The sequence below is a fragment of the Salvia hispanica genome, unplaced genomic scaffold (genome assembly GCF_023119035.1).
Source record: "Salvia hispanica cultivar TCC Black 2014 unplaced genomic scaffold, UniMelb_Shisp_WGS_1.0 HiC_scaffold_360, whole genome shotgun sequence".
Lineage (NCBI taxonomy): Eukaryota > Viridiplantae > Streptophyta > Magnoliopsida > Lamiales > Lamiaceae > Salvia > Salvia hispanica.
The window spans coordinates 14674-37642 of record NW_025952092.1 but is presented as its reverse complement, the minus strand read 5'-3'; the positions used below and the strand labels follow the sequence as shown (position 1 = coordinate 37642).

Genomic DNA, 22969 nt, shown 5'->3' with positions numbered 1-22969 from the left:
TCATGATTTAATTCACGTCTCATTAATACTTTTATAATGTTGGCCAACATAGCTTCATTTATTTTATTTATTGTTTTTAACATGAAAGGGTGACATTAATTATTAAATATTTACGGTCATATATTATACGAATAGTAATTCGGTTTTGTGTAACACATAGTGAGGTCAAGTAAGTATTTTAAATTTCAAAAAATAAGTGCAGTGGTATTTAATATATACCTACCAGAATGTCAGTATATTAATGCTGCAATAATTATGAAAGCAAGAAACGTACATAGGGTAGATATGCCTTCATAAATAGCAAGAATTAACAAGTGGGAAGAAGACCATATCTACGTTTCTCTATTTCAATTTGTAACAATTTTAATTTCAAAGTTGATACACAATCCACTTTCCCACCATTTCAAAATATCTTAATGTAGTTCATACAGTTGATGTGAAATAATCTACCCAACCTTTATCACGAAAATATGCTCTGCTGAGTGCATGCATGTGCACATATTTTTCCAAAGAGATAATTTTAAATGGGTAGTTATAGACTAAGGTATCTAATTTTACATTATTAATAAAATTGAGACATTAGTACAAAACTCTTTTCAGCAAGAGATTGCGTTCAGATTTTGCATGAGTGGATGAAAATTTCATTTAATTTTATTAACTTTTTTTGCCCTTTGTGGGATTCAAGCCTTGATTTAAAACTTGGCAAGTTAAATAAATGACTGGTATAATTTCAAACACACATTGTAAGTTTATAACACAGTCTGGATGTTTATTTCAACCCAATTTGAATTTTGAACATTACATACAAATTTTGTTCACTTGTATAATCTTGAATATAGTAGTGGATTTATTATTAATTATTTACTTATAGTATACAACTCACCTTTTTAACTTTTTAAGTTAGGGAGTAATTACTAATGGTTTCTCATTTATTTCTATAATGATTAGAAGAACTTCCGATCTATTAGATAGCGGCGAAGCGTCGCACTTCCTCCTCATCTACTTAATACAAACAGTTTCAGCACTATATTCAAATACAATTACATGTATAATACCATGAGCCTAAAAGTATGATGGATTAATTTAAAATGTAGTTCAGCAGGCAAAAAAGCATGATGGGTGTCATTATAGTCCTTTAATCTCAAATTATTTGTCCTAATAATTGTTTAATTATTTCCGATTAAGCAATGGAGAAAGTAATCAGGCCACGATGATTATGCAACACGCAGGATCCAACTTTCCAACATTTCAATGCCCCATCAAACTTTGTCATGAAATACTAATAGCAAAGGTGTCCTCTTCAGTTTATCATATTCTATTATCGACAATAATATTAGTTCATCATATCATTTGCGTAAATCCGAAGTAGTCTTGATTTCTCAATTATTTGGTGGAAGTTCCTAAACATGGGATTAAAGTGGAACACAATATCAAATAACTAATTCAACGCATTCAAATTGAACTAACCAAAATTGTTAAAAAAATCAGTGACAATGACCGACACGTAATTAAGTTCAACACCTGATCTTAATTCCTTATTTACAAACAATCACGGCAGCACTATCATTTTTTTCCATTATCGGACCATGCAAAAGAGAAAAAAACAAATACGACATCGTTTGCTAAAACACCAAAAATGAAGAGAAAAAAGTAAATCAAATTTCAATTTAATTTAATCCTTATTTTGGGGTATATTATGTGGAGAGAGAAAACAACAGTTGGCAAGCAATGCAATATTTCTGTTGCTTGCTTTGAGAATAAATCATCACCATCTTCACCACAATCATAGCTGGATGCTGAGAGAAAAGAAAGAAAGCGGAAATTCAAAGTCACTCTTCTTTTTTCTTCTTCTTCCCCACTAACAATAAAGAGAGGAAGATTCTGATCTGATTCAAGGAGAAAGAGGAAAAGAGAGAGAAAGCAAAAGGAGCAAAAATTCAATCAATACAATTCCAAATCATCCATCATCTTCAAACTTCCTTTATCGATTTCTGCTCATACAACCCTCATTTGTCAATTGTCTTCATTTCATTTATTTTTCTCCACTACCTAACTCCACCTTCAATCACCCCTTTTAGACTTCACAGCAAACATAATCATTCCATTAGACTCAGAAACTCAAAAGTTAAGCTCATTTTTAGCTACCATTTTCACCCTTTTTCCACCTCCATGAATCTCGCTTGATTCATCATTCCAATCCCCCCTTTTTTGGTTGTTTCCATTGAAGAAAACAATGGCTGCTGAAAGACCAATCTCCAAAGGGCAAGCATGGTGAGCTGAGCTCAAACCCCCAAATTTCAATCTCTTGCATTCCATCTGTTTGATTATATTTCTGTGCATACTTTTCAGGTTCTGCACCACAGGATTACCGAGTGATGTGATAATTGAAGTTGATGACATGACTTTTCATCTCCACAAGGTTAAATTCAGTGTGTTTTTGTCTTCTTCTTCTTCTCTGATTATGAATGAATGAATGACCATTGTTGGTTTCTGCAGTTTCCTCTGATGTCGAAAAGCCGAAAGCTTCACGAGATAATTACAGAGCAAGAAAACAGCCAAGAAGCTCTAAAATTAGCAAGAATCAGAGGCTCCTCTGAACCCGACCACAACTCCGACAACGACATTGCAGAGAAACAAGAAATCGAGGAAGAAGAAGACGACGACGCCCACTGTCACATCACGCTCCCAGATTTCCCGGGCGGCTCCGACTCCTTCGAGACCGCCGCGAAATTCTGTTACGGCGTCAAAATAGACCTCTCCGCCGCCAACGTCGCCCCCTCCGTTGCGCCGCCGAGTATCTGGAGATGACGGAGGAGTACTCCGAAGAGAATCTGATTTCGAAAACAGAAAAATTCCTCTCTCAGTCAGTCCTCAAGAATATCAAACTCTCACTCAAAACACTCACCTCCTGCGAAGGGCTGCTCCCCACGGCGGAGAATTTGGGGATTGCTCAGAGATGCATCGAAGCTATTGCGACCAAAGCCGCGGCTTCGGATCCGTCGCTGTTTGGCTGGCCGATTAACGACGGAGTTACGAACAACAAGAATGAAGCTAATCCGCGAAGAACTACGAGAGGTGGAGCTGCGGCGGCGGAGTCGTGGTTGGATGAATTAGGTTTTCTGAGCTTGCCGTTTTTCAAGAGCTTGATTTTCGCCATGAGAGCGTTGGATGTGAGTGGGAGATCATCGAGAGCTGCTTGATTCACTACGCGAAGAAGTTCATTCCTGGAATTTCGCGGACTAATCGGAAGCCGCCGCCTCCGTCGTCGTCTTCATCATCTGGCATTGCGCCGACGGAGAACGACCAGAGAGAGCTGCTGGAAACGGTTATCGCTTATCTCCCGAAGGAGAAAGCGTCGCGATCGGCTTCCAACGCCACGAGGTTTTTGTTTGGATTGCTGAGAACTGCGTATATTTTGAATGCCTCTGAGGCCTGCAGAATAACATTGGAGAAGAAGATCGGGTTGCAGTTAGAGCAGGCGACGTTAGACGATCTGTTGATTCCGAGCTACTCATATTTGAATGAAACTTTGTACGATGTGGACTGCGTGGAGAGGATTTTGAGCTATTTTCTGGCAGGAATGGAAGACAGATCTGCAATAGAAGGCGGAGATGAGAATACCAGCGTCAGATCTGCGGCGCTGATGCTCGTCGGAAAATTGATCGACGGATACTTATCGGAAATCGCTTCGGACGCCAATTTGAAGCCGGAAAAGTTCTACGAGCTCGCCGTTGCATTGCCGGATCACGCTAGGTTCTTCGACGACGGCCTCTATCGAGCCGTTGATGTTTATCTCAAGGTAATTAATTCAAAAGTTCTTATTGAAGTATAAATGTTCATTGATTTAATATCGTTGTGATGCAAATTGTTTCAGGCGCATTCATGGATTCCGGAGGCGGAGAGGGAGAAGATCTGCGGTGTTCTGGATTGCCAGAAGTTGACGCTAGAGGCATGCACTCACGCCGCTCAGAACGAGCGGCTGCCGCTGAGGGCGGTGGTGCAGGTGCTCTTCTTCGAGCAGCTTCAGCTCCGCCACGCCATCGCCGGAACTCTGATATCCGGCGATGGAGGCGGAGGAGCAGAGGGCAGTGAGGAGGAAGAGGAAGAGGATCACGAGGAGGAGAACGAGAGGGCAGTGGCGCTGGTGGCGCGGACGCCGGAGGGGAGGGGGACGTGGATAGCGGCGGCGAGGGAGAACGAGGTGCTGCGATCGGATATGGATACGATGCGGACGCGGGTGCACGAGCTGGAGAGGGAGTGCACCAACATGAAGAAGGCGATAGAGAAGATTGACAAGGTGGGGGAAGGAGGACACGTGGAGAAAGGTGGTTGGCGGGCCAAGTTTGGGTGCAAGTTCAAGACCCAAGTCTGCGATTCACACGAGCCCACCGTGGTCAACACTAGAAAGCCCAGGGCTCACCGCCGGGAACAATAAACCTTAAATTCTTGAGTTTATTATTGAGACTAGTTTTTATTCTTGACGACTCTCTCTTTATTTTTTTTGTGAATACAAGTAATTTATGAATGTGTTACTATTTTGGTTTTGATTGAATAAGTGATTTGTTAAAGTTTGTTACAAAGTATGATGCATGAAGGAATGAGTTTGGCTGGTAGTAGAAAAATAGATATGTCACTGCTTTTGAGATGTGTTTTCCAGTTCAAAAGATAAAGCAGCATATAGTGGGAGTGTGCCTCTGTTTATTTTAAAATGTGTGCTTGCAAATTTGGATGGTTGTTGGCATGTTGTTTTCTCATGGCAAAAGCCCCATGTTTTGGCCTACATTCCTCTACCTTGGGTAAGCAGACATTTGTGTTAGTTCACACAACTTACATGATTGGGGTAAATTTCATTTTTGGGTCCTATTATCACAATCAGAAGTGAGTTCAGTTTGTAAGAAATTGAGAAAAACTTACTACTAATATAACCACTTTGAAATTTGGTGCAATCCTAATCTTTTACCAAGTATAGGACACGTCTCTAACAAAATTACGTTTTATGTCAAACAACTGAATTTCTTTTTGGAACATCATCCACGCATTATGGTGTCTCTGTATTAAGGGAACATGAAAACTTTGCTATCAGCTTTTGCCCTGATTGAAGCAAAACTACAGCTCCACTACTATCTGATACTATGTCTTCGTCATATCCAAATTGAGCGAAAAAACAATTGTACGTCCTACATTTGTACTCTACTATACATTTTGTAGCTCAGTATTAACAATAGGGATGTACGTGTATTCCCCAATTTGTTCTTTTAAAAGAATCAATAATTATTCACTATGCCATTTGAACTCCCTAAGAGCATCCTTAACTCCGTCCGGATTTGGCCGAAGTCCCTCCACGTCATCATTCCCTCAATTAGGGGTTTCGGCCACAACTTTATTAAACCCCGAGTCACAACTCGGGCCACAACTCGCCACAACTATTCATTTGCACTATTCACAACATATTTTAATCGTAAAGTAGATTACGTTGAACAATTAAAACCGGAAAAATTCATTGTTACGATTAAAATAGGAAAAGAAAATTACAAATCCTAGAAAAAGAACTACATTTTCTTCATTTGAGCGCGAAGGTATTCGATCATCTCACGGTGCAATTCGAGCTCGTACTCGACATTCTCGAGGTATCCTCGATGTCAACTCCGTCACTGGCCCATCCGCAACGTAATACTCATATCCGACATAGACTCGATATCTTGTTCAAGGAAGGATTGGGTGGCGGCGCGGCATAGCGGAGTAGCTGCAGCTTGCCTTCCCCTTTGCTTTCCTCTTTGCCGCCTTTGTGCCCATCGGACGGCTTTCGATCGGAGATGAGAGGAAGAAGTCCCCGTCGTCACGTTGAGGTCGATTGGCGGACCTCCTTGCTCGAAGTGTAGTGTCCGGGCGACTTTGGTTCTCTTCGCCGCTCGGCCCCACCGGTGTACTTTGGGCTCTTCTCGACAAGCTTCCAAATGTCGAAGTACTTGAAGTGCTTCTTCCCGTCGCGAATACGCCTTGGCCTTGTCCACAAGGTCCATCTCGTGTGCCCGCTCGGCCACATCCGGACTACGTTAGTCCACTTGCCATTCCACTTGTTAATCTCTCGCACCCGACCCCAATGCTTGCGTAGCTTCACATAGGTACGCCGAGCGAGCCTTCGCCGACCGTTGTACTTATCGCAACGTGCCGGAACGCTTTGCCGCTTTGCTCGGTTGCCAACCACGGCGTCCTCGGAGACATCGACATTGTTCTTGGCCAGCCACATTGTCTCCTGCGGACTATACTTCTTTGGTCCATCCTCATCGGCAACCTTGCCCTTGCCCCTCCGTGGAGCGGCTCCATATCGCCGATATCGTACTCATCGTGCTAACTTGCGATTCCATGTCCATATTGGTAGGACCAAGGACTAGGCGTTGCATCCGGTCGGGTGTCGACGGCACTTGCCGGCTTACGGGAGTTCATGAAATCGTCCATCCGGCGTTGGTCTGTTAAACCAATCAATAGAACTCAAAAAGTGTTGAAATGCTAGAGGATTGAGAGTGAGAGTTTGTGTGGAAAAGTATTAACAATGAAGCAAATATAGTGTATAAATAGAAAAAATAAATAAATAAATAAAAATTCTGGAGACTTGCGGCCCGGTCCGAACGCATTACGCCGGACGGGCCCAGGGCTGCGCACGGCACGCATAACGCCGCGGACGGGACTCGGAGCGGCCCGGACGCAATCGCTTCCGGGACCGTCCGGCCGGGCGCAAGTGGCTCGAACGCTGATTTCGGGCGGACTCGCGAGTTGCGGCCCAGCCCGTCGCGTTAAGGATGGCCTAAAATTTTGTTGTGCGGAAGAATTGCCTATTCAAACAAATGGGCCCATATGCCATTTGCTATTGGAATGGCTTGTAGACGTATTTCATTGAACCCTATATTTCTAATTGTGTTGACTTATTTTGGATAACATATATTCTTAATCTCACTGTATTTCGTTTATCACTAGAATTAGTACTAAAATGTTATTATTTGTTGTACCTACCTATATTCAAATTTATCCAATATTCCTGATCAAAACTCCAACACTTTTCCTTTTGATCTTCCTAATGAAATCGCTTGGATGGACGAAACAATAATGGAAATATTAAAATAGAATCGTATAATTGTTAATACATTGCCCAAGATATGCTCATACAACGAAAAAAACATGTGTATAAAATTATATACCCCTAGATGCAAAAATTAAATCAGATATAAGCATATTTGCATAACAAAAATTACTCCCCTACTACTACTAGTATAATTGAAGGTTTTTCGGATTATGAAGCATAACTATACAAACAGTTAGGATCCGTAAAAGCGCAGTGGTTTGTGCATCAAGTATGTGGCCCCCACTATCCTTCCCCAATATAAAGTGTGATGATTATTCTTCGTTTTAGAATCATAACACGATAGCAGAGTATAGTACTGAAGTAGTATCAAAGAGAGAGAGAATGAGGCGGATTGATTACCTATCGATGAGAGCCGAAGCAGAAGCCGCTGCATTGTTGGACGCCGACTTGAACGAGCTCAAGGCTGCCGCCACAAACTCCTCAGCCACGCCTCCGATTTCGGCGCCGGCACCTCCTTTTTCAAATGGCTCGCCTCCTTCGCCGCCATGTGAGCTCCAATTGTTCAATTCCTCCTCCAAAGTTCGTCAATTAATTAAGATCTGATTGAATTGAAAATTTGTGGTTATATTAACTGCAGATACCTATTGATCCTGGATCGGACGAACTGGAGATCGAACATGCTCACCTCGCTCCTCATCCCCTACATCTTCTTCAGTTTGCCGCACTCGCTCTTCAAATTTCTGAGGGAGAGGTCGGTACGTGGATCGCCTTCGTCGCGGTGGTGCTCCGCCTCTTCTTCCCCGCCACTTCCCCGATTGGCTGGAGATGCCGGGATCATTGATTCTCCTGCTCGTGGTTTCGCCGGAGTTCTTCGCTCACACTCTCAAACATGACTGGATCGGAGTAGCGATTTGTCTCGCGATCGGGTGTTATCTGTTGCAGGAGCACATCAGAGCAAGTGGCGGATTCCGGAACTCGTTAACGCAGAGCCATGGCATATCCAACACATTGGGGATTATCCTCCTCTTGATCTTCCCTATTTGGGCTCTGCTAACACGTCTCCTTTGATACTCACACAAAAATGGACATTATTAGATTTATTGGCAACATTATTAGATTTATTATATTTAGTCTAATTTTTATTACGTACATACATCCATCAATACTGCCCATGAATTTTAGGTATATTGTCAAAAATATACCGTATACATATATGTATTGAATTTATTACCAAATTTACTAAATCTGTGAGCGTTACACTCGTTTAAAATTTATGCATGTTTAACTTTGTTTATATATTTACTCTGATTTTTAAGCATTAAAAATTGTTATTGATATTTTTAAGTTCACAATTTTTGTAAAAGTCAAAACTTAATTTGCTCGTTTGCTCTGTAAACTTCACATAAATTAATAAAATGACAAATTGTTCTTTGATTTTTCTTAAATTTATAAAATAAAAATCAATTACAATTTTTTATGTATTATATACAAACTTAAATGTATAAATAAAACAAACAAAGCTAAAAATGTATTAAATGAGAGTGTGATGTTCATGGATAGTGCTCACATAAGACATGTAGCATATAATTTCCCTATACATAGTAGTATTATCATAATGAAATTGTTCACCATCTAAAATATTGTAATCCATTCAAAATTGAAAAAAATATGAACCAAATTTAAAATCCATGGAACACACAGGATGTACACCAAGATATAAATAGTATTCCTGGTTATTCACGCCAAGATATTTTTCACTAGTTTCAGGTATGTTAAATAAATCTCTAAATATTTTCGCCCAATCACATTTTGGTTTTTCTATGGTCTCACCATCATTTCATTAAACTCTAATTTTATTTATAAATCAGATTTTTAGCTGATGGAAAGAGAATTTTCCGTTGATAATTTTGTCTCTCGGTGATGAACATAATAGGACGACGAGTATGATCCATTTGTTATAATTGCTTATAAAATTACCAGTAGTTAAAATCAAATTCTGTTTTAAACGATAAATTACGAAATTTTAAAGAATTTTAATTATCTCTTTGACCAAATTGTGGTTGTATACGACTATATGTCGATACTATTGAAGTGAAATTTTATTTAATCTATTGCTTGTTTGATTGCATTATTGTGATGCCACGTTTGAAAAGGTACTAGTGTATTGGCATGTCCAATTGGGTAGTGTTACTTACTCCAACTACATTTCTATTTGACCATATTTCAGTGTGATCTTTTATAGATAAAAGAAGGGCAAATGTTCAAAATGTGTTCTAAATTCCTAATCTAATATTGTTATTTAATGTTTATTCTCTAATTACTGATTGTTGGTTGATGATTTTCGATAAGCACATGTAAACATAAGATATTTTCATGATAAAGATCTTAGATTCATACATTTTTAATTCCATTTTTGACAATGAGACATAAGCTTATTTTGTAGTAAAGTTTTGGAAACAATTTTGGAATGGTAGGAAACAAGTGATGGATACCATCACGGATATCACCTCTGTGAATTACCGGATGGAGCACTTGAAAATATATGGCTAAAGCCTTTTCGTGGCGGGCACGACCACCCTTACCAACACCAAAGATGTGGAAGATCTCATGGATATGTCGATCAATTATGTAGACGAGAAATATCATAGTTTTGACCATCTGATACCGGAAGACCGGGATGGGAGTGTCATAGTCATCGAAGCAGCATTGCCCTTCATTGCAGCAGATGATGGGATAACTATACGGTCTATACCATTTCGTAGCAGAGACGCACATATGAGAGTACTATATATCGCTTTCTTGGAAGCAAACGTCTAGCGTTGGAATGGCGCACGGCCTTCACAACGACAACACCAGCTTAGGGCTTCGGTAGAGTTGTCGTGCGGGAGAAGCAAAGCTATAGTGGATTATGTTGGGATAAGGGGCAGTTGTCGTTTGCCTTTTGATTACCAACGAAGCGACATGTACTTCCTCAACCCCAATATCCTCGAACGTCGTAAGTTGAATTGCACGATGGTTCTTATCATGGAGTCAGTTGTTATAACTTCAATTTTGTATAAGATTGGTTTAGTCGATTTGAAGTTGAAGTTTACTTTAGTATTAGAATATTTTAATTTAGAAAACTAAAGATAACTATTCAAAATTTTCTCTGCTTTTACCATTTATTCTCCTCTCTCAGTGATAAGATTGCATTTGATTTGTATTGACGTTTTACAACTTTTTTGAATCTAATTAGTATATAATTTTTTACCATACAAATATATATTCATAATTATTAGTACTATTTTATAATGTGACTATTTTTTATAGCAGAATTATACTACTAGCTGATTTTGCTTGCTTGAAAACTTTTAAAAGACAAGAAATTTCTCCTACTCCATCCACGGATGTCCGATTTTTCCCCAATAAAAATAATTAAAGGGTCCTCACATCAATTAGTAATCATTCCCTAAAGTTATGAAAATAAAATAGAAATCAAACATAATTTTATACTCCAATAATCAATCCAATAATTATGGAATTGATGATAATCAGAGATTTTGATATTTGTAGAAGAACTAATTGCGTGATCAATATCACAGTATAACGAGTTGCTAATAAAATCAAATATTTTGTTTATGAAATAAATTGTTAGATGTAAATGAGGCAATGAGTCGATAAAAACATAAAATTTAAATGGACTAAATACAAATTGGTATTCCCTTGGTCTATTATTAGAAATTTCATTTCTTTTTTTTTTTGACTCGGAGTATATTAAGAAAAGTGATTGAAAAAAAGTAGTAGAATGTGAGTTTCATTTATATAATTATATACTTCATATTAATTTTAAATGAAATGTAAGTAAAATTGGCTAGTAAAATGCGAGATCAAGTAATATTATTTATAGTATAAATGAACTAAGACTATATTTGCGAATAGACCAAACGGAATTACAATTGAGATGCCACTTTTCTTGTTTATATTTTTTTTTAGAGTAGATGTCACATTTAAATAATGATATGAAATTTTAGAAAATACATTTTGTGTGTTAAGTGAAAACGAGACTGATCTAGCTATATGTTAAAGGGCAAATGCCCCTCCAATTACCCCATTTCTATATAAAATATGTATTATAAAATTTATTTATTCTTTTTTTTTCATTAAATGCTCCTCCTAAAACTCTTTAATTTTTACTCGTAAATTTTTTGCCCTCGTCCGCCCTGAGTGGAAATATACATATTTTTTTAAATAAACTTAAAAGAAGAGTAGACATTGTCGTTTTTATTTTCAATTACTTACCATGAATGTTATTTTCAATTGTAAACCCATGTTAAATCTTAATGATATAATCAATAAAAATTACTCCTACTACCAGATAAATAATGTTTTTTTCTCATTAAGAAAAGCAAAGAAAGTTTTTAAAGCTAAAACCTGAATTCTGTTAGTGTTGGGCCGAAGCCCAGTGGAGGTGAATTAGGGCAAAAAGGAATGCCATTATAAGTAGTACCTGCATCTCATTTCCCTCTGCCATCAATCATTCACCGATTCATGCTATAATCTCCAGTTTCAGGTACTTTAAATCAATCTCTGATTTCTCTCCAATCATATTTGTTTTTCAATTATCTCCCCATCATTTTCACCATCTCGGTAATTATCGAATCCATTTCGTTTTCCCTTTATAAATCGTTTTTTTTGATGAATCGTGTTTCTCGGTGATGAACAAATCATGATGACGAGTCTGATCGAAATCCATTCGTTATTACATCGTGAGGACAAAACGAGGCATTTGTCTGAGAGAATCTCCATTTCACACTCTTCTTCCTTCGATCTCTTCTGTTTCAATTCATTTTTTATATTTTGGTGAAGTTTATTCTTTTTTGGGGCATAATGAGGATTTCTTATTAGTCTGAAGTTTGGTTGATTGATATATAACCTCCTACTCATTCTGAATGCCCCCATTCAATTAAATAATTTTTCTATTATACATTTTATTTTGTTGACAATTTAAATCGAAATTTCGAATAATTTAGTTTATTTGTTTCACATTATTTCACGTTTGAAAAAAAGTACTCGAGTATATGCAGGCCCCAATGGCCAATGTTATGGCTTGTCTTGTACTCGACCCAAAATTGTAATGATGTCTATTCAATCCTGTTTCAAAATAAATTCTTAATTCCGTATATTGTGGAGTAATTTTATAGGGGTTTACTATCTAATTATTTCACATAAGTTATTGTGAATTGTGGCAATGATGAGAAACTCATAAATACTATAGCTTGAGATGCTCTCTATAATCCTTCTCATTTTGTTTGGGATTGGGAGGTAACTGTGATTATTTTTCAAGCACTTTTGAGCCATGGTCAAATTTTTATATGTTAATTATATTTCGATAAAATTAATAAGTACAGTATATTCTTATTGTTACCAGATGTTAGTCAAGTGTTCATTAGTTTTTGTTATTGAATGCTGTTACATTTCTGGGAAAGTGAAGATAGAGAAGGAAGATGGTGGATGGGTTTCTCATCTCTCATTGTACCTTTCTTGTAGGTGTTCATCGTTGCTTGATGATCAAATACGATGATCATCCGAGCTTCATCTGAACTCAACATTGTGTTGAATAGATTCTTGTTTTATTATCTTTTATTGCTATAATTTTTATAGTTCACCAGAAATTGGCAGGTGTTTAATGCTTCATTGTGTGCTTAGACCGTTGAATTTTCTGGTATAATCAAGTGTTCATCGTTGCTCTTTAATCAAATCCTTATGATTTATGAGCTACATCTGGACCCCAACATTGTCTGTCATTCTTCTTAGTAGAATTTCTAATACTATTGATTTTAGTCCTTAATATAAAATCTGAGTCGTCTGTTATCTTTTAACAAGTAGTAGGAGTACTAAATCTTGCCGTATTTAGTGAGATTTATATGGAACGTAATTATTCTTAAATATAATACAATTAACATGAAACCATGGTTTGAGTTGGGGCCATTTGCACGATTGGTTGAATTCAGAATTTGTACACAGTTATATTAACAGTGTCAGTACAAATAAAATATTTTACCAGTGATTATAACTCATCGACCTTCCATATTTCTTCTGTTTTCTCTTTCTTCTAATCGATTCTAATTGAGAGAGGGCTCTCCTTTTAGGGTTTGGTAGGTTAGTAGTAGAGGCGGCTTCTTTTTTATTTTTCACACTATTCAATTAGTTTTAAATTCATTTTTTGTATTCCATTTATATTGTACTTATCTTTTTCACTTTATTTATTTGCCGATCATTATATTCATATATTATATATTTTAAAGTATTCCAATATAATTTTGTTAGTGATACAAAATATATTCATTTTCCTAAATAATATATTTTTTTAATCTTTTAGTAGTTATTATTATTAATATGTGAGAAGTCTATTTAATATTATAATTTTTTTTGAACCTATAATTTTTTCGTGCAGTATTGGAGTATTAAAAAATTATTGATATTGATATTGATATTTAAATAATGAAATTTAAAATTTAATTTTATAAAATTAAATCTTGAGTGAACTACATAAAAGTTTTGTGTCCTGCATGCCAGAAAAAAAACCTCCTCACAATCCTATTTTTAAATATAATCACATATCGTATATCTGTAGCTATTTTTAGGACCAAAATGCCCAAAGTCTGAATGGTATTTTTGGCAAACCCTAAATTCGTTGACATGAATTTTGTCACATTTTACAAAAACTTCATGTGATATCCTAATAAGTTTGGCTTTACAGCGTGATTAAATTTTGTCCATATTTCTACACAAAAAACTTCTTATATTTTCTATTTCTAGTTAGTGGTAACAATATACAGTACTACATATATCATGTAGGAAATTCATTGAGAAACAATAAAAATTATGGAAAAATAAAGTTATTTATGAAATAAAATCTGAATCAGTAATACATAGAATTAAAAAATAGTATTTCATATTTTATCAAATGATACAATAATTATTTTCTTGAAAACATTGACATTAAAAATATTATTTTGTTATATATCATGGAGCTAATTTGTTAATCTAAGCCTAATTTTAATACTATTTTATATTTATTGATATCTTATTGAGAATTTTAATTTAGTTTCAACTGAAATTTTTAACATCATATGAATATATAGGGTTTATTAATAATAGTATCTAAAATTAAGACCATGTAAAGTTATAAATTAATACTGCAAAATTGGATATTTTCATAATAAATAAAATTGATCGATAAATCAAGGTATAAAAAACAAACAAAAATTAGGAAAATAGAAAACATTAAAAAAGTATAAGAAAATGAGTCTTATGAGGAAGAAAGGGTCTCATTTTATTAATTTCATATTAATTAATGCGTTAATGATAAATGTATATTATGAAAAAAATTAGAAACGTAAATAATGATAAAAATGTTCGAGAAATGATAAAGTACCGTAACTTATTAGAAAATTACATAAGAAGTTTCGACAAAATGTCCGAGAAATCACGTGTCAACAATATAATGGAATGACAAAAATGCCCTTTTAGCCTTAGGGCATTTTAGTTAGAAAAAACAAGATATGTGATTATGTTTAAGGTTAGTTTTATGGAGGTATTTTTTTCCCTAGGGGCCTCGTGAGACGAACGGAAATGTTAGAGACTTTTTATGTAGTTCGCTTTTAAATCTAATATTGAAATAAAGAAACAAAGTGAAGGATGACAAAAGGAAAGAAGAATGATAATTTTGAAATAATATCGATTAGTACATCACCGAAATAATATCATATTTAAAATGTAAAAGATCAAATTGCCCAAACAAATTCAAAAGGGTATTTTCGCATCGAAATAGTGAAAAATGACCGTTTTCGAGATAAACGTTTAGTCCGGTTGTCGGTGGATATTTTGAAAGTTCAGGGCTATCAATTGAGATAAACGCATAGTCCATGGACTATTTTTGTAGTTCACTCTTTATTTTATTACCAGTTATGCATTAATTTTTCTGCCGTCCCATATATTCCTATTTTTATGGAACGGGAGGAAGTACTTAGTATTTTGCAGATGTGGTATATGTGGAGGTTTCTCTGCCAAAGAATATCGACAATGGAGAAAATGTGTCCTTTGAAAACCAGGTTGCAATGATTCAGAGGTGCAGGTGCATATGAACATTTATTTGATTGAATGATTTAATTTAGAGTTGACATAGAAAAGAAGGGCCCATGCATCTGCTTGTTTACTAAAGAGAAACATTATGTACAGTTACTTGCACCTTCTTAGTGGAAGCTTATACATCAAAATTTTTTTCTTTCACAACATTGGAAGCTTATACATCAAAATTTTTTTCTTTCACAACATTTTTATCTCTTTTTTCTCTTGTTTATACAAGACACCGACAACAAATTGAACACTCTAATCTGTATAGTGATGCTATCAGCTTACATAAATCACACTGAGTTTCAAAAAATAAAAGAAGTAGAGACTACAAAGATTGAAACCTGTCACTATTTGGTAGCACAATTGCCAACCAAGAGAAATAATACGAAAGGACACAATAGTAGTCAATTGCAACCATATACCTGCATCCTCCGCTCTCATCTTCTGGTGTTGTGATGACGATGATCCCACCAACTCAAGGTGAGGCAGCAGCCACAACCAAGGTTGAGCACGCAGCCCCCGATCAGTATATAGCTCATGCAGGTCCTTTGGATGAATCTGTAAATTGCATAAACCCCTGAATAGCCCATTACAGTGTTGGAGAAACATCATATCATGCTTTACACTACTGCACCAACAGTCATCAGCATAACAGATGTGCCAGCTTAATGCACAATTGACTACATATGAAGCATTTGCTAGCTTCACCGTATTTTGTACATTCTCCTCCTCACTTCTTGCCTTCTCCTAATCTCTACTTTCTTCACTTGATCTTTTACCAAAAGTCTCCACAGGAACATAGGCCCCCTTCAAAATGGTGAAACCAAAGAATCCCTTACAATGATTTGTATACCTATGAATTTTGCTATAAACTTAATGGTGTTATGACAATCTCCACAGATCCTCAAGTTCTTGAAGACCCTAATGGATGATTCACCTCTCAAATTGAGTATCCCAAAAGCAACAGCCAGCTTTTCACTATGATTACACAAACTATCCTCCTGTTCTTCTCCATCCAAATCTTGTAGAACAAATTCCGTATTAGGATATAATCCTGCTAATTTCATTTTCACACGTAATCATCCAGAAACTTATAGATGTCAGCGCTCTTATCGTTATTTTTATCACCAACAACAAATGTGTGCACCCTATTGTTTACTCGAATCCAGCTGCAAACCCGGCACTTTCCTGATTCCTCTGTCTCTCATCAATCTCCTAACCTCAGAGGCTTCACCCACCCTTTTGGGAGTAACAAGGATGTTGAAGAGTAATACATAATTTCCGGGGTTGTTTGGTTCTATCTCAAACAGTCTTTGCGCAGCAACACGCCCTAGTTCAACATTCTTTATATCCGGCATGCTCCAAGCAAAGCACCCCAGGCGGCTGCAGTTGGTTCTACTGGCATTTGTTGAATGAAATTATGGGCCTGAACTAAGCGACCACCGCGACTGAGAACATCAACCATGCAAGAATAGTGTTCTGCATCAGGTTCAACTTGATGGTCTTTCATCATTGAATGAAAAATCGATAGTCCCTCGTCTACCATCTGTGCATGGCTACAACCAGATAGAACACCTGTGAAAGTAACAGAGTTTGGCCTTCAATCCCGAGCCAACATCTCATTAAAGAGTGATAATGCTTTCTCTCCTCTCCCATGCATTGAGTTTGCAATAATACATGTGTTCCACCAACAGTATCCCTCGATGTCATTATACTAAAAAGTCGATTGGGGGCTTCTACGTCGCCACCCTTGGCATATATTAGCACTAGAGCGGTACTGGCTGCCAGATCCTCCGTAAAACAATGTCTAGTTATATATCCATGGACCTCATTTCCTCCTCTCCATGCTTCTAAAACAGTACAAGCAGTTAATGCGCTTGTAACTGTGATTTGATTAGGTTTGCACCCTAGTCGCTGCATGTCTCTAAGCACCTCAAGCGCTTCTTCTGCTTTTCCATTATCAGCACAGCCAGAAATGACTGAGTTCCAGGAAACACGATCAAGCGACCCCTCGCTTTCATGCATGAAATGTATCAAGTGTTTTCTCACCCTCACCATTTGCAAAATACGCTGACATAATAGCATTCCACGACGCAACATCAGGTTGTGGCATGCTAGTAAACACTGATTCAGCTTGCTTGATACTCAGCAACTCGAATACATATCGACCAGAGCACTACTCACAAACTGATTCTCTCCCATCCCATTCTTGAGAGCAAAACCATGTATCTCACGACCCGAATGCAAATACTTCAAGCGGAGCAAAGGAACCACAGAGGACAATGTCATCGAATTGGGCCTAACTCCACCCACAACCATATCACGGAAAGCATGAAGCGCCGCTTCGGAAGCCCACAGTTGACACAGCACGAGCAAAATGATGTCCAAGTAATGACATCCTTGATTCTCAAATCTGCAAATACTTGCTCCCCACCAGTAAAGTACTTGCATTTACCATACATATCAATCAGAGCATTCCCTATAAGCAAATCCGAGCTAACCTTATACTTAAAGCATCAAAGTGGACTTTTCGCCTTTGACAAATCCCTGAAATCGCACAGGCCTTGGCAGCAGCTAAGATAACAAACTTATCAAGACTTATCTTTCCACTGTTTTTCACTTCAGTGTAAAGCTTGGTCGCGTCTCTACTTCTTCCAGTCTTGGTATAAGCTGAAATTAATAATGTCCAAGACTGCACATCTGGTTCGGGTATTCCGTCGAACAGTTGGCGGGCACGCTCTAAATCTCCCAAGTTGATAAACTTTGATGAATGTAGAATTAAATGTGACGGGAGACCAGTGGGTATTTTCGGAGCATTTTATTCCCAACATCGAGCGAAGAACAAGTAGAAGGCCGCTGCCGAGATTGATCTAACCCATCTCAGACTGAATGCCAATTGAGCTCAAATTCTTCATGATCATGAATGTTTTTTTTTTTTTGGTATTTATATTTTGTTTAATTCATGACACGTGGACTATGGCCTAAAATTGTTGGTTTTTGGGGGGGGCTTTTCATTGATACGGAGTACTAATTAATTTTTTCTTTTGGCCCAATATAAATTATTGTGCTATCTACTTAAGACCTTAAGTTGAGTAGTACAATAAATTCATATAAAAAATTTATTTAAACAATTTAATTTAATTTAAAAGAAACCATATAATTTTGGCGAAAACTCCTTTTTGGAAATTAATTTAAAAAGTGAGTCTAAAGACTAAAGAGAATGACCAAATTCATAAGTAGGACTAAGTTGTTTGGTTTCTTTCAGAATATTTACATATTTAATATTGTGTCCACTTATAATAAAAATAAAGTTTTAGAAAAAAGAAACCTATATTTAAAAATACTAAAAATAAACACTTAACGGCCGAACATGCCTTAATAGCACTACTCTATATTTTAAGATCCCCAATAGTACTATATAGCATTCGTAATTCAATATATTACTATAAAATTTGGTGAATTTAATGAATAGACATAGGTAGGGTAATTAGTTATTAGTAGGGGGCCCAAATTGTTAGCGGTCGAATTAAACCCCAATTTCAACTTTGTTATAAAACGTTTGATAAACGAATCTAGCAATAGCATTAGGAACAATGCGCCACTACACTAATAAACTAAATATATATACAAATAATTTCAAACTTTAGGTATGTAGGGTATATATCCTCCAAAACAATAAAGCTAGGTGTATTAAATATTTGCTTCCTACAAATTTAAACCACTAAAAGATTCTCCTTTCATACTTCACTACTTCACTTGTGGTGTATATGAATATTATCTTCCTCCCTTATTCTATTTCATTTTGTACAAGTGTTTCCCTTTTTTCCTTTTTGTGAAACGAGTTATTTATTCAAACGGAAAACATGAAGCTTTGCAGGGAATTTAGTAGTAAGATTTAAGGCGTGAAAGAGAACTATGTATACATTTACGCGTATGTGATAAAAATAATAATAATAACGATAATTCTAATACTAATATGGAGTACTATTAATAATATTTTGTATTCTATTAAATTTTAATAATTGTATCTTTATTTGTTATATAGTACTCCTCCGGCAAGTTACGGAGGTGTTTCATTTTCTTAGTTTGAAATCTAAGAGTAATAAATAGTTAAAGTGGGAAAAATAAAGTTTCTCTAATTTTCTTTTTCCTTACTTTTTTTCACTTTAATTATTTATTATTTTTATTTTTCAAAACAAAAATGAAACGACTCTTTATTAAGAAAAAGATTCACTTCCGATTATGGGGTATTATTTGAAAATGGATGGTGATGTAGTTTTGTAGATGGCTAATTAACGTTTATATTTTTGAAGGAAATGCAGTACTATATCATTGTACCCTATCTAAGCTTAAAAAAATTGAATTTAAATGAGTTCCATCAAAATATGTTAAAAAGGAAAAAGTGGGTAAATATGGATTTTATGTCAGTGTTTCAGTGTGTCCCTTTCAAATCCGACACATGGATATTATTATGGAGATGTAAGATGTTTATTTGATTATTATGTTCATTACAATGATAGAAACATTCATTTAACATGACACAAACATTCATTAACCAATTTTTCTCTAAAAGGGAGAAAATTGTTTATCAACGATTATTGCTGGTGGTTTCATTTACAGTATGCATCAGCATCATGGAATATAATACTACTATAGAAAGTGAATAATTAAGGAATAATAAGGTTTATGGTTTGAGGTTGTAAATGATGCCAGATATTACTAAATCAAACTTAATTACAGTATTTGTTTAATGCGTAAAGTATTAATAATATCGCAATCTTGTGCAAAAAAGTACTTTAATTAGTCTACAATCAATGGATCAAATCAATAATAGATGAGTATATATGACCACGACCAAGCCCAAATTTATGTAAAATTGAATTTGAATTACAAGTGTATGAGCAAGTCAAATTTATTAATAATTGGAAACTCAGTATTAAATGTTAATAATTATGATATGAATTAATTTATTCGGCATTAAGGAAAAGGAGAGAAAATGACTTTGGAAAAGGCCATAACTGCACGACACCAATTGCGCCTCTCAACCAATCTCCATTTCCCACTTTGAAGAGTTTATAATTAACTTTGAATTTTGAATTATTTAAAAAACTGAATAAAACGCTGATCGATCATAATTCTCAACTCTCAGAAATTGATGCCTTTTACCCCTCCTCCAAAATTTCCTCCTTTTTTCAACAAATTTGATGAGAAACGGCTCATGGCGCGGGCGGAGAATTGAATGGCTATCTATAGAGAGAGAAAGAGAGGAGTTGTATCTAATTATCTACGAGGGTTTATGTATGGAAGAATTGCCGGGGGCGGTGGGCACCAGCGCCAGTTTGGCTCTCAGATTGGGGCAGGCCGTTTTCGCTATTGCCTCCTTGCTTTTCATGTGTTTGGATGTCGAGTTCTACAGTTACACTGCCTTCTGGTAATTCTCTCGATTCTCTCTAGATTGTTTCTCTGTTTCTTCTGGTTTTTGTTATAGTGATTGTCTCACGTCGCAATTGTGCTGTATCGATGGTGTATAGATATCAGTGGCTTAATAAGTTAGTATCTGATTTCTTCGATTGTGTTAATTGATGAGAATTGCAGCTTAGGGATTTGGTGTTTCCGATTCTCGACGAACATCGTCTTAATTTTAGCTCTCTCTGCCCCTTTTGTGTCGGTGGCGAATAATTGGCTGACAGCTATCGTTTTGACATTTTTGTGCGGCATTATTGAGAGTGGAAATTGATGGTAATGGTTGTTCCACATAGGGCCAAAAGATAGGAAAACCAAACTTTAGGGCATACATGTTTTTGAGGGGGAATGTTCTTTTTATCCCTGCTGTGCTACTGTTGTTGGAAACATTTTTCTTATGATGAACTATGATCATCAGATTCATCACTGTGTTTATCCACTATTTATATGTATGCACCTTGGTATTTAGTGGCTGATGGTTTCTCTGGTCATCAAAACAATAACACATGGTGCAATATACCTACCACTTTTGGGTTGCTTAAGGATGGATGAGTGAGATTTTTGGCAATGATATGGAGTTAGAAGTTAGAACCCCACCATATGTAGATATTTTTAAGTGTGGTTTGCTCCTTTTCTCTGCTTTGTGGCTAGAGAAAAGTGGGCTTCCGCAGTAACTTTAGTTGATTCAATTGTCCAACAAGAAGCTGTGGCAACAAGGTTTTGAGAGATTTAATTGAATAATGTGTCTATTCCATGAAGGGGAGCAACTAAGAGAGAGCAATTAGTTCTAGTAGACCGTTTACTCGCAAGATGGACTTTTGTAGTTGAACTCTGCTCTAGTAATAAAATTGTAGTCAGACTTATCAGTGAAACTGTGGTGGCACTGGATCTGAATGTAGTTGAGTCTATTCAAGTTCACTTGAAAGCATGATTTGCTTCATCTTTGCTGTTAGTTACCTTGATTGAAATGTTGCTCCCATATATATGTCTTTTAATTGTCTAAATTCTGGTTGCAGCTTCTTGGTAACGATTATGGGGTTGGTAATCCCGTGGAGCTTGACATTGGCAGTGGTGGATGTGTTTTCAGTTTTCGTTAAACGCCCAGCTCAGTCAGCCTGGGATTCTCTCAATTGTCGTCATAGGTGATTGGGTAAGCATCTCATCGTATGATACGACTTCATCATATCTAGTTACATTGAATAACAATGTTATTCTGTAGGTGCTTTCGTTTCTATGCTGGCTGCATCTTGTTCAACTGCAAGCGTGACTAGCCTTCTGCTTGCTTCGGGAGGATTCTGCGGCGTAAAGTTATGCACGAGATATCAACTATCCGCAGCTATGGCCTTCTTATCGTGGTTCCTATCCTTATCCTCCTCACTCTTCAATCTATGGCTTCTTCCATCTCTCTAATTTATCCACACACATCACATATATGAATATATGTACAGATCAAAATGGGACATTTCCTACAAGAATTTTGTTTTCTATACTTGATCCCAGTTGGTAGTATTGTTCATTGTAGTGTTGCAACTGTACAGATATAGTATGGTACATGTAATAAAGAGAGTGGAATTATGTAACTTTGATTGGAAAGCAGAATTGTCAGCAAGCTTTGCGTTAAAATGCAGGAACACACATGAACCAAGTGTTAATTCTTCATTACTATTCTAGGACTTCATTTTTGTCCCTTCGAAAAACATGGGCAACAATAGATAGGCGGATGTAGACGTTTTTGTCTTGTTTTAGTAATAATGGCTGATATTGAAATAGCCATATGTCAATCTCACTTTAATTTGGTTTTTTTCTTAGTACTAATTGGATGTCGGCAGATTATTTTATTAATTGGTTGATTAGCTCTTTGTTTTGAGCTGTTTATAATTGTGTTATAAAGATGTTTTAACAAACTTCACTTTCTAGAAGTGACTAGTTCGAATGTGCGAATAGATTCAGTATTCAATAACCATATGAAAAGAAATGGCATTCATTTATTTGGACGGCAAGTGAGCGGGGAGAGAAAAACGGAGAGGTAAAAATAAATAATTATTGTTTTTTTTTATGAAATTGATTTTGTAATGGGAATGGTATTTAAAAAGGTACTACTATTAAACTTCTTTAATTTTGACTAGGATTTTTACATTTTCTTCGCACAAAAAGATAAAATGTTTTTTTGTGTCCTTTTAAATTTAGTTTTTTTTTCTCTTGAAATTCAATACTTTTTAAGAAGTTATATTTACCTTGAGAGAGTATAGGAGAATTACTATATTTTTCTCAATTTACCTCTTATTTTGTGGAGGCGTTCTAACCAAAAAAACA

The 22969-nt window shown here is 36.2% G+C and overlaps 1 protein-coding gene, 1 long non-coding RNA gene, 2 other non-coding genes and 2 pseudogenes across 4 annotated transcripts; 5 read left to right on the top strand and 1 right to left on the bottom strand.

Moving 5' to 3' along the window:
- Window positions 1–2153: 2153 nt before the first annotated feature.
- LOC125199031 (BTB/POZ domain-containing protein At5g66560-like) lies at window positions 2154–4535 on the top strand. The gene is given in 6 exon segments (XM_048097215.1): window positions 2154–2271; window positions 2350–2419; window positions 2497–2770; window positions 2773–3174; window positions 3177–3799; window positions 3875–4535. Coding segments are annotated over 6 exon segments (1968 nt in total). The 5' UTR covers window positions 2154–2233; the 3' UTR covers window positions 4436–4535.
- A 2898-nt stretch (window positions 4536–7433) lies between these two features.
- Window positions 7434–8227, top strand: LOC125199025 (annotated as a pseudogene).
- A 3356-nt stretch (window positions 8228–11583) lies between these two features.
- LOC125199030 lies at window positions 11584–12810 on the top strand. The gene is made up of 2 exons (XR_007172503.1): window positions 11584–11627; window positions 12605–12810. It is a non-coding gene; the product is annotated as an uncharacterized LOC125199030 (long non-coding RNA).
- Window positions 11765–11856, top strand: LOC125199034. Its single transcript, XR_007172505.1, has one exon. It is a non-coding gene; the product is annotated as a small nucleolar RNA SNOR75 (small nucleolar RNA).
- Window positions 11937–12006, top strand: LOC125199033. Its single transcript, XR_007172504.1, has one exon. It is a non-coding gene; the product is annotated as a small nucleolar RNA Z105 (small nucleolar RNA).
- A 3158-nt stretch (window positions 12811–15968) lies between the features above and the next one.
- On the bottom strand, window positions 15969–18011 carry LOC125199028 (annotated as a pseudogene).
- Between the last annotated feature and the right edge of the window lie 4958 nt (window positions 18012–22969).